This window comes from Camarhynchus parvulus, chromosome 3, assembly GCF_901933205.1.
Source record: "Camarhynchus parvulus chromosome 3, STF_HiC, whole genome shotgun sequence".
NCBI classification, from domain to species: domain Eukaryota; kingdom Metazoa; phylum Chordata; class Aves; order Passeriformes; family Thraupidae; genus Camarhynchus; species Camarhynchus parvulus.
Window position 1 is genome coordinate 61,806,390 of NC_044573.1, and position 12,947 is coordinate 61,819,336.

Below are 12,947 nucleotides of genomic sequence, written 5' to 3' on the forward strand. Positions count from 1 at the left end.
AAGAGAGAAGATATTGTGAGAAATGTCAGAACACATTAGTTCACACCACATGCACCTTTATATTTTAAGTTTCTCCATTTTGCAGCCCATCCTCATCCTGGAAAATGAATATGTTGACAGTAACATAAAATATACAAACATGTAAGGTCAGATTTGTGTTTTCTAATTTCTATATAATTTTTTTTCTAGAGAAATGAAATTAGTATTAATTCATATTTTCAGAAATACAGTCTTTAATAGTTTCCTTGAGTATTCTGATATTTGCTTACACATTTCAATGATCAGAAAAATGTAGAACGTGCTAACCCCCAAACTGCTCTTCAAAAACCATAAGTACAGAGGACCAGATTCTTAATATTAGCTAAAACACACCCTTGTCTTCAATAATCTAGCCTAGTTTTAAGACTTAATAGACAAATGAACAAGATCAAGCTTTAGGGTAAACATAAATATGATTGATTACATATATATTGATTACAGGGGACAAATACGAAAATGAAGTGGGTGGTACAAGGACTGTGATTCCAACTGAGGAACAGAAAAAAAAAAGCAGCAAATAAAAAGAAATAGAATATTTATGCTTTTTATCTGGCAATGATATAAAATGGAAAATAAATTAACTACCTATGTTTGTAAAGGGTATGTAGTGTTCAGCAAGCCTTCAGTAGTAAAACCTTTGTGAGGCTAACAGCCATTAGCACTTGGGAAACATGTATGTGAACCAGAAAATAAATCATTAGGGTCCTTGTCTTCCTTAAATGAGAACTCCAGCTCTAAATTAATCACATCTGTCACAATCATTAACTAGGAATTGAAATTCGGACTTCAGACTTTTAATTCAAAAGAAATTGAGTTGATGTTTTGGAGTAAATTTCCTGGACTTTATTAGTTTACTGATAAATTCATAGATTTTTTTTGTCCTGCTATATATCAATATTGACTTCAAGATTTACTTAGAAAGCTTTTGAAACACATATAGATCTTGAAAGAGACCAACAAATCCTGGATCAATAGATGTCATAGAGCTTCAAATGTGGAGAAGATGTTTCACAAAACTTTCTTAAATTTTCTTCTCATCTGTCTTTGTTTTCAGAAGGACATCTCTGGAGTACAAGGAAAATATAAAATTATTTTTGAGACCTCCTTCCAAAATAAGCATCAGATTTTAGTTTGGACACCAAACAGTTGATGCTACAACAGAGAGACAAGCCAAGAAAGAAACTTTCATATTCAACTTTAGTTTTCCATATTCAATATTAATTAGCCAATCAATCAGTCAAGCAGTTAATCAAGTTCTTAATATGTTTTCAATGAACAGTCAAGAACCAGGGCATAACTCAGACTAAACTCTAAAACTCAGAAATTTCTGAACTTGCTATCAGGTCACACATGCTCAATAAACAAAGGTAATACTAAGCAATAAGAATTTGTATCTGTACCAGAGTCTGAAGGAAACTTCTGAAGCAGATGGAATTCTGCTCACATTCTACTGGTTAAATGAACTTAAATCTCACAAGTGTTGATGGAAAATGCCATTTTCAGACCAGGATTTAAAAATAAGGCAATGTTAAATTTACTTTGCAGGGTGAGTTTTTATTTTGTGAAGATCTCTGAGAGATATTCAGTATTTTGAGTTCATGAGTTTGTTTCTTTTCCTTCCCAGCAATATTTCTGTTCCTAAGTGAATAATTAAGCCAACATTCAAATCAGGTCTTGATGGTCAAATATTAAGAGACAGAACTGTTGTACTTCTTTAGAGCAGGATTTTTTCAGACTGTTTTCTGTATTTACATACATATAAGAATAGTTGCATAGCTGTTATCACAACCCCTAAGTTTTCACTCCTGATTTCTTACTGGTTTTTTTGAGTTGAACCCAGTGATTTGTAAAAACACCATGGAAATAGCTGAAGATTGTACATAGAATCACATAGCTGGCATTATTGATACAAGAATAATTTTCACCTTTGGACAGGTTGCCTACAGTGGAAGCAATGCCTCCATTTCATATAGAAAGTAGAATTTGAGGCATATTTCTAAGTGGCTCCTTAAATCTAAAACCCAGTATTTTTTTTGTCTTGGGTTTGATATTGCTCTTTGAAAGACCTGACCTACATAAAAAGAGTAAATAGTTATACTCGGGACTGTAAATTTAGTTTTGCAAGCAAGATTAAAATTAATTTCCTAGTTTTCAAATGCAAATTAAAGATGCCCAAAAATTATATTCAACTGTTTGCTCTTTAAATCCATAAACCACAGAAAAAACCAGTGTATTTCTCCTCAAAGAACACTTGCCTTTCATAAGCCAGTGCTTTCAATCTCTTTCCCATTTCTCTACCTGAAGTTCCATGAAGTTCATGCTCAGAAATTATGCATAGCATAAGAATGAGGCAGGCTGAGGGAGGTGAACTCAGCCTAGAGGAGACAGGAGGGTGACTGAGGAGAAGCCTGCAGATCTTTGAAGGGCAGTTAAAGAGCTGACAGAGGATTCTGATCTGCAGGCTCCCACAGGGACTTTCACTACGTTTCTGTACCAGAAATGACCATCTCCATGGCAGAGCTGTAGCAGTGACTGTGCCACACAGGAGGGAGCGCAGCAGAAAGCAGGAGCAGGCTGACCTGGTAAACCAGTCAGGGAACTGTGTGGCTGAGGAATAGACATGGATTTTTTTCCCCCTGATTGCACTACAGAGCTGCTGACCTCTGGAAAGTACACAGGAAATGCAATGCCCTAGATTATGAGTTGCCTAGAGTACACAGAGATTCATGGAGCTCAGTAAAAACACTACACGTGAGGTGAGAAGGAAGTACTTTAAACTTGAACCTGAGCTTTCTTTTCCTTCAATAATTAACAATTTTACTCTCATTTGCCTGAAAAGCAGATAATTTCAAAAATACATAAATGATCTATATATGTATTTTACCTCTTATATATTATTTTAATTTATCAGTATTAACTTCACACTAGCGTCTGTGATCCCTTAGGTTTTGCTTCTTGATTGCTATGGTTTCACATCTCTTTAACAGTAAATTATCAAGCTTGTGAAACTTTGTCAATTTATATAAGATGGCATTTGTTCTGGAATGATATAAAAAAGAGATGTTTAGTTTCATCCTAAAGTAGATCTGGTAAATTGCTTTTTGCTGGGCCTCTTTATTCAGCATTTGTAAAGTAGCTTTTGGAACTGAGGGAGGCTGAGGGAGGTTAACACTTAGGGGTAAGGTAAGTGAAGTTAGATTACATGAATTCAAGATCTGCTCACTGCAAGATTTAAGATGCAGTTTTGTTTAATTTTACACATCCAGCGCATGATGGTTGTAAATTCTATAGCACTCTGTATTATTGAGGAGGTGCTGGTTCTGACATAAAATATAACAGGGGGACCCTGTGTCACAGTTTGCATGTGTAAAGCTTTGCTTCCTGGGTGGTTATGTGCCAGTTTGTTCAGAAGTTAGGACAGGGATAGAATCTACAAATCAGCTTTAGATTTAGCAGTAGATTACAAGGAAGGTATGAGACAAGAATTAGATCTGTACTGAAAGTTTCACCCCTGTTCTATCTACCCAGAAGAAGGAAATTAAATTTTGCAGTGTTGTGCTTTAGTGTATTATGCTCATTCCTTTGAGAAATCAAATGAAAGCTTGCATTCCTATCATGCTGTAACGTACAACTGTGAACATGACTGAAATATTTCTAACGTGGTATGAAGGTGACATGCATTACAAAAGCTTGAGAGAAGAAACTACAAATCTCATGCAGTACACAGTGTGTACAAATATGGGATAAGTAGTATACCACATTGAAGAATCTCATATATTTCCAATATTTTCAGAAATGAAGAAAAAAGTTAATATTTGGCTTTATGTGTGTTTTGCAACAGTTCATTACTTCCATTCTTTCTGTTAGAAAACACCTTTTTAACAGGCTTCATAATTCATGAATGTATTTCATGCATTTCTTGTACACATAACTGGATTATACATTTTAATTGGTAAATGCAACTCAATAATTTAAGATTATTTTAGTCCTTAAGACTGATTGCCCAGGAATCTATATTTGCTAATGGGCTAATAGAGCATTCAAAATTCCCTGCCATCTCTGTGACCAATTACAGCTAATTAACATCCCCCTAATTTCAGATCCAGAATGTTCAATATTCAGAGTAAATTGACAGTGATTTAGCCAGTCACCTAAAGGCCAGACTAAATCAAACCTAATGAAGCCTCAACAAATCTATGAAACCCAAAATTACCCACAAAATAATATAGGTGAAAACATAGAAAACACAAGCCTGGGAGAATGAGCTGGCTAAGTTGTTTTAATAAGTAAAAAAAAAACAAAACATGGGTACACTCTGTTGGGGCTAATTTGTTTTGCTCAAATAAAGAGGCTTTTTAGAGACCTGTAGCAAAGGCAGACCTTTGTGGAGGTAATGCCTTTAGGAATGGGGATTTAACAGTGCATGGAGCTCCCATCAAGTCAGATGATTTCTTTCATTATATATCTCTAATCTTTTTAAGTTAATGCAAAATATCTGGCCAAATGTTGTGGGGCTTCCCATAGTAGCTTCTGAATAATACAGTCTGAAGTCACCATTTCCTTGCCTGAACCTGTGGTAATTTTTATTACTGCCTTGCAATGACAGATGGATTTTGTCTGGCCTTGGGCAGTATATAATCATTATAAGAAACATACACATACATTTTTTCTCTGCAATATCATCTCACTTTAGTCACTCTGCTAGGCTAAAGTTTACTTGAAATTTTTAAGAACTGCAAAAACAAGAGTGTAGCTATTTTTGCTCCTGTGTTTTATGACTTTATATACACCGTTTTTAAACTGAAAATATACTTGCATTTAGTCAGGAAAAAGAATTAACTTCTGGATTAGTTTAAACCACCAGCAAACTTAATGGAACATATAATTTTTTCTCTTTTTCAAACATGCAAAGCCTTAGACAAACCTCCTACTCTGAAATGTATCAAAACAGTGCTGTAGTCTTCTGAAATATATTTTATACCATATTTATAAATGTAAATTCAAAGCATGATTGAACAGCTTATCTGTTTCAAAGTTCTTAATGAAGTTCTTAATTGAATTATATGACTTCAATTAATGTACCTAAAACCTACAAAACATTTTTTCTCTCTTCCATGAAAAAATCCTTTCAAGGGATTTAAGCCCAATTCCAGTTTAAAGAAGGGCTGCTCAGATGACATCTGGTTTCTCGTGTTTCAGTCTGCAGCAGATTTCATAGCTGAGTTATAAACCCCTAGAAAATGAGTTTATACTGAAAAGAGTGACAATCTATGAACTCTTGCAGTATTGCAAGTGCTGCTTTCATCCCAAAAGGTCCAGTGTATAAAATATTATAAATTTTAATAGATTAAACTTTGTGGCTTTATGCAGTTGAAAATATGAAATTCCAGAGACTGTCTCAATGTATAGGGAAGGATCTAACAGGAGAATTCATGGTTAAATATGCTTCATAGGACACAAAACACAAAGCAAATTTCCAGTGCATAATGGTATCTGTGAAATTTCTAATTTTAAACAAACAAATCAAACCAGTAATTCATTCCAGTAACAATTGCAGTGAGGCAATTCTTTGGTTATTTGCTGTTGAAGAAATTGAAGTAACTCAACTAGAATCACCTATATGTAATATATTATTTTCAGCAATAGAATTTGTTTGTTACTTGTAAAAATACTGTGCTTTGTTTGACCATGTTTTTACCTTGCTGTGATACACACTGTGTTATCTCACACCTACAGCATATTGTTTCTCTATTTAATGAACTCAAATTTCTGCCACATAACAGCAGCCCCACAGAGATTAAACTTCACTCCTTAAGTGCTTCCTTTAGCCAAGAGACAGCTGAGAAGATTCATTATTGGTAATGGTGTTTCTTCGTTTTTTTTTGTTGACCTTTCTGGGGTTCATGCTGTTGCCATCAGGTATAGCACAACATTGCGATGATCCCTGTTTCCCACCTGGTAAAGACCTTCTGCCTGCAGCGTTCTGAAGATGTGTGTGGCTGATAACAAAGCATGGGCACGAGCAGAGGCCAGCACAGGGCAGCACTGCTTCTCAGCTAACCCCAACTCTGCTGGGCTGGGGCTTGCAGCAGCCTGTTCCTCATTTTCTCATCATGCTTGAAGTAGATCTGACAGCTAAAAGATGCCCCCAGCCAGGAGAGTCCCAGGAAATGGCGTCAAGCTGAGGTACTAATTTTACACTTTTAATGCCCTTTAAAGGGCGTTACAGATGCCCTGACAGATCTGAAGATCTATGTACTTAGTCAGAGAACTGAACCCATAGAATGAGAAAAAATAAAGCTTCAAATTATTTTAGATGTGTTTCAGAAAACACCACCTAATGAAGATCTGAACTGTCAAATCAAAACCTTCCAGCTGATATCAAATCAAGTCACATAAACTACACTTAAAGCCCATCCTAAACATACAACCCTATCCACATGTAGGGCTATATCAAATGGACCTGAAATTACTCAAATACTTTGTGAGAATTTGTGAATTTCTTTCTAAATTTTGGCAAGTAAATTCTAGTTATAACTGCTTCTTTGTTCACTTTCAGGTGAGGTTTCCTCTATGAACTTGACCTCAATATAATTATCTAAGGTTGATATTAGGAAGAGACAGCTACAGGCTGTAGTCTTAATATATACAATATATGTACTTATTAAATGGAAATTACTGATAAAGCTGACTCTCAGCTTTTTTGGCAGTTTTAAAATGTAATATAATTAAAAATCCAATTAGTATTTTTATACTAATAATTCAGTGGTACCAACCAGAGTTTTACCTGTTTATGGCTTAGAGCTATAAGCTGGACAAAACTGTTAGTCCATGAAACTGAAACAAAAGACCTAAGGACAGTTATGTTGATAAACTGGGACATTACTAATAGGAGACTGTGTGTATATTGAGTTCAATATCTTAGATCTTTTCAAAAGATCACAGAGTAGAAAGAAAGAAACTTAAAAATATATAAACTTTCAAATTAAAATATAGGTCTCTATATTTATAATAGAATATTTTACCAGGAATAGAATATGTTTTATTACCACACGCTAGTGTTAGGCTCTTGTATTGTATCAAACACAACAGAAATTCTCTATCTTTATCAGCTGTACCTTGTCAGTGTCAATGAAGTAGCTTATATCTCATAGATCAATCTTTGCACCCGATAATTGCCATCATTTTTAAACTTAATTGCATTCAATTCACTGGAGTCAAAATATGTAATTGATGAAAATCCAACAATTATTAACTAATTTGCTGTGATTCATTAAGAAAAAAATGGCCACCTTAACACAGGTTGAACTCTGAGTATACATTTAGCCATTTGACAGGCAAAAAAAGATTGATAGGAAACTACATTTCTGGCAGAGTTACTAAGACTCAAATAATAACTGAAGTGATTTGCACAGATAATCAATTAGTCACTTTTCGTTGTGCATTTCACCGGAATAAATGACACAGACTATTAAACATAACCAAATTTGCTTGAGAGGCTACAGCAAATCATACCATGTGATTATTCAATTCTTGTATCCAAACATCACTTTTAAAGTACCCATTATCAGTCCTGATGAAAAATAAAGGGGTTTTCTGTTCAAAAATACTTTGTCACTTTATGAAAATTTCCTTCTATCTTCTTGTTAATGCCAATTGCAGGCCTTGAGAACTTTGTCATTGCCTGGTTTCAAGGAGCTGTGTTAAGTGTGGGTTATTAATTATCATTAAGGTTAAAAATTTAATTTTAAAATCATTTGGAATAATATTGTGAACCAGAGAGACTTCAGAAATGAAGAAATTAATTGTTCATGACTGTTTTTCTCACATTTTTAATGAAATTTCTGTTTCTGTACTAGTAATGCTAGAGAGCTACAAAGAATTGTAGTACTTGATCTGCTGCTTCAAATTACATAGGGTTTTTTTAGAAGTACATACAACACATCTGAAACTATGTCTTAAATAATTATTTTAAATATATTTGCATATATTTAGTATGGAAAATCCAAATAATCATCCAGATATCTCCAAGAACTAACAAACATTCTCCAATCAAATTCGAGTTGTCCTAAGATAAAATTTCTTTGAATGGTAGTATGAAAATTCCTTTCATTTGATTAGAATTCTTCCTCTGTCAGCCTTAACTCTTCCAAATTTCATCATTTTCCAGAAGGTTCTGGAATTCTGATGTTTCCTCTGAAAACAAAACTACAAAACTGTTACTGTGCTCACAGCAGTGAATGTGTCAGCGCAAGAAAGGAATTTTTACTGATCTGAAACACATCTCTTATAGTGTACCAAGTAGTAAAATACTTTGACAAACAAAACATTCTAGCAATGCGTTTTGTGGAATCAGTGCTGTTCTGGAATGTAAGTAATTTATCAAGGGGAATAGTGGTGTAGTCTTGGTGTTAATTTTGAATGTCAAGTTACAAATCTAAGTGCTTAGACAAAGTGTGCAACAAAAAGAAGGATTTAAATCTGAAATGGCATCACTAGCAGGATCCATGTCCCATACTTCAGTAACGGGAAAATAAGGTGATATGTCCATGCTAATTTTTCAGACTTCCTTTCTAGACAATGGAAAGGAGTGGGTATCTTTGGAAATTGATTCATGTAACCCTAAGACAGATTTCAGAGGAAAAAGAGACACTTGCCTTCTGAAGGTTATGTCTTTCTGCACTAGCTTTTGAGGGAGTTTAAGAACACCAGGGATTAAGTATGCTTTCAGGTATATTTCACTAAATAGGATAATCTGAAATTAAACTGTGATTAAAGGTAATTGCACAGTGTCATCTAAATTTTTCAATATTAATTGTATGTTTTACATCTGAACTTAACCTCCTCGGTAACCATTTACTTCCTCTCCCCTTCTTCAACAGGCATTTATTAATTGTTTACTATTTTGTCTAAGACTTAAAATTTGGCTCAATCCCTATTTAAAAGTTAAACAAAAGCTTAAACTTCACAAGTCCATATCTATCTGAGAAATATTCTGAGAAATAGCCTCTTTACAGTTTAAATGCAAAATCCTGCCCCCTCTACTCCCACAGCAATGGATTTTATGCGATATATGATGTATTAATTACAGTTTAAATCAATTATATTAATCTATAATAATATTAGTTATAGCTATAGATTAGTTACAAATTCTATATTACACACCAAATGTTAGCAAAAGAAATATATTGTGAGCTTACTTTTAAAATAATTAGTCTCCTAATATTTGCTAAGAAATGAGAATTTGGATAGAAGACTGCCAATCCAGTCAAATATGTTGACTACAGGATGATTGTAAAAGAATCTCATCATTCTTTCAATTGCTGGACATCACTAAATTAAAAAATATGAAGCTCAAACTTTGTTATGAAAATCTGCATTATTTTAGCTTCACTCTTCAAGCAAGAGTATGCAAATCTGGCAATTGTCTTTCTTTGAATGTGTGTGAGGTAAATTGAATCTTTCTCTGTAGTTGTTAACACCAGAATTGTTTAATTTCCTTTGTATTTCATTCTACTAGGGACCTTGTAGCACCTGGAATTATCAAAATTGTTGGGAGAACTAAAAGCATGAATTTAATCAGTCTTAATTTTCACTTCAGCGTTACTTGGTGTGGTGTTAAGAATTCTAGAACACATCATTATTATCAGCACTACTCTTAAAAATGTTGGAAATACAATTTAAACAGAAGATCAGTGCACAAAGACACAATTTTCCAGGTTCATGCCACTTGCATCAGACCACAAGTGAGCTCACAGTATCTGTTTAATACAAAATTTCATTTTGCGAATACCAATAAAATGTCCTCTACATAGCTCCAAACTGATTTTTCAAAACTTTCTATGTTAAACAGGATTTACAACTTGCACCTGTTAGCATAGGCATGACTGGACACACAATTTTACCTCTGGACACTTATAATTTCTAATCCCTTTACATAGTGTGGTATGAAGATGTTATGAATGAAAGACCAGGACATGATGTTGAAGACTGATTCATCAGCAAAGATGGCTTGCCTTGGGGTGGTTGGAATAATTTCCTCTGCTCTTGATCTTGCACTTCTCTGAGCATTTCCCTTGCCTGCCCAGGGGGGACAGCTCTGCTACCTGTGAAGCAGAAGCAGTTTTTGAGCTGCTAGCTGATAGAACAGTTAATTAAAATAAATTGATACCAATTCTTGTTTACTTTATAGCTGTAGTCCTTGCAGCTGTAAAAATCCGTGGCTGTAAAAGTAACTGCGCCCTCCCTAAGCAACCAGTGGGTAAAAGGAGGATGGATAGCCACTGAAAATAAAGGCAGCTGTCCAAAGTTAAACCATCCCTGCTTGTGAATCAAAATCTTGATTATGCTAAGACACTTCTGGCCATGTCCATTCTATTAGTCCACTTTGACTCCTTAGCACCTCTAGATTAGAGTAAAGTGTAAATGGCATCGGGGTCAGGTCATAAATTTACTTTTTAAGAGCCTAAGTATAGGTGTTCTTTCTCTTGGTTAACGCTTAAGAAGACAATTTCTGGCAAATCACTTGAAAAAATTAAATCTCTACATCTCAGTGCATGAAGACAATGCAAATAAGTGTCATGCTAAACAAAGTAAATATTTGCTGGTTTACTACTCAATCTTTCTGAATAGAGTAGTGTGCACGATAGTGCACTAAATTAATTTCTTTATAACTCTGTCACTGCGTCATGTCATACCTTTAATTTATTTGATGTGTCTGATTGTTCAGCAGCACATACCTATATAATACAATATTCACAAAATATTAACTATAATATTTTTTTGGTCTGCATTATCAACAAGCAGCTGCAAAGCAAGAGAAAGTCAGCCTGGTCTCTTGTGTTTCAGAATAATTAATTAGAAATAAAATGAACATGAATAGTGATGCATTTATGTTTCAAATAAAGCTACATCTAAGTTTTGTTACAGCACTTTAAGAAAATAACTTTTCCTACTGCTGTCACTGAAAAAGTTCCTTTAAGCCTGCACCTTGCATGATTTTTAGCCTGCAAGTCCATGTGAGACTGCTTCTGACTTTGGTTTGTGAGTCAGAACACTGCAATCAGAAGTAGTTCTGAATAGATTTGTCTTTAGCTTCTGACTAAAATCTTTACCTACAGAAAGACAAGAGAGGTATGGTTCCCACCTTGATAATGTTAAATTCAGGGTGCATATCTCTATCAAAACTCCTGGGAGCAAGACTAGGCCAAAAGCTCAAATCACGTTTGAAGTCTACCTTCAGTTGTCTATATTTGTGGAAAAGCTTTGCACAGACCAGGAAATGACTCAGTCTGCAGTTTCAAGTACAGTGAGCAGTAACATAGACTGAATGAGTGTTTTTCCTCTTCCTAAGAAATGTTTGCTACAAATTTCAAGAAAATAGAAAATTGCTGCGCAGAATGGTCAGAATTCTGTCAGAGATGGGGAAGTCCCTCTGAAGTAGTGTGTCAGGTATGGAGAAATCTGGTGAAATCCCGATTGGAAAAGCCTTTAGGGGAGTACTAGTATTAGCCACTGATGGCTGCACTGCCTGGGTGGTGGATACAGTGTGGAGCAGGTGTCACTTCCACCAGAGGTTCCAGGAAGGTGAAGGATATGAAACTGCACAGCTTCCTTGTTTCCCAATTTGTTTGCCTACAGGGGCAGTAAGAGCGGAACAAGTTAGGTATGCACTTGTGCACAAGTGTACGTGAAAGAAATTCTAGGAAAGTTGTGAAAGAAGAACCAGAATCACAGGAGTATGAGTTTGAAAGCAGCTGTCTCTGTGCCACGATTTGCATCCCTGTTTATTCTGAGCTCAGGTTAATTTTGGTCTGAGTATGCACATCTTTCCTCTTCCCATCCTGTATGTGTTTCAATTTCTTCAGCCAGGACTTGTGCGAAGGAATGAGCTCAGTGGGGAGATATAATTGGGACTGAATCCTAGATGGGCATCAAGAGGCAGGGGATCTGAGATTAAAAACTGGGCTGAAATGAAGCAATTATATAAAAAGAAGAATATTAGAATGAAATCCATACTTATTTTTTGCCCAGCCAATCCCCAGAAGGAGAGCCAGAACTTGGAGTACAACATCAAACCAAATTGTACACTGGGTCCTTAATCACTTTGTGAACAGCAAGTGCAATAAGATACAGTTTATACCAGCCTTCCACAGGAAGGAGAGCTGTCCTCAAATGCTTGAATAATAAAAATTAACATTCGCAATCCTTGTTTCTGATAAAAGAGGTAGTATAATCAGTCCTGTATAAAATGAAGATGAACTTTTACTACTGAAGGAGTTGTTTGGTTTGGGTTCTTTTTTCAAATCGCTTTTGTTTTAAACTCTGCACTCAGGAAGATCTGTTCACAAGCTCAGCACAGAACCACTGAGAATCATTCATGAGACACTGGAAGAGTCTTCTGATTGGATTTATGGCTTTTTTTCTTTACTGTCTGACATCGTATGGAGTGATGATGATGACAGTGATGAAGGTATTTGTAATGTAAAGACTTCTGTAACTGCTCTAACTGCTTTTTACACGCATTAAAACAGCTTACTCAGCTTTTAACATCACAGACAAGAAGGTCAAACAAAAAGGAAAAGTGAACATTGCTGCTAATAAAGCATCCACTGGCTATTCTAATCAGTAAATTTGTCTCTTTGTTAGCTTTCATCTCATGTTTAATGTACTATTACAAAAAACTGTCAGAATTAAATATTACCATTAGAACATCTTGAAGAAAAGAACACTAATTTATATACGACTTCAAAGCCACAACCAAAATATGCATCAGGATGTCGCTTCAGAGAATGGAAATGACTATTTTCTTTTAATCAGCAAGAATCTAAAGAACCCTGGAAAATATTCAAGATACATCAGGAAATTTAGAACTTTTTTCAATCTGACATATTGATAATGGGGCAATA

The 12,947-nt window shown here is 35.0% G+C and overlaps 1 protein-coding gene across 1 annotated transcript in view; it reads left to right on the forward strand.

Annotated features, from left to right (window-relative positions):
* Positions 1–12,947, forward strand: part of TRDN (triadin) — a 108,836-nt gene that overhangs the window by 30,676 nt on the left and 65,213 nt on the right. The window contains exon 3 of the mRNA XM_030944752.1: positions 12,374–12,511. Coding sequence (XP_030800612.1) covers positions 12,374–12,511 — 138 coding nt within the window. The remainder of the gene's footprint in view (positions 1–12,373; positions 12,512–12,947) is intronic.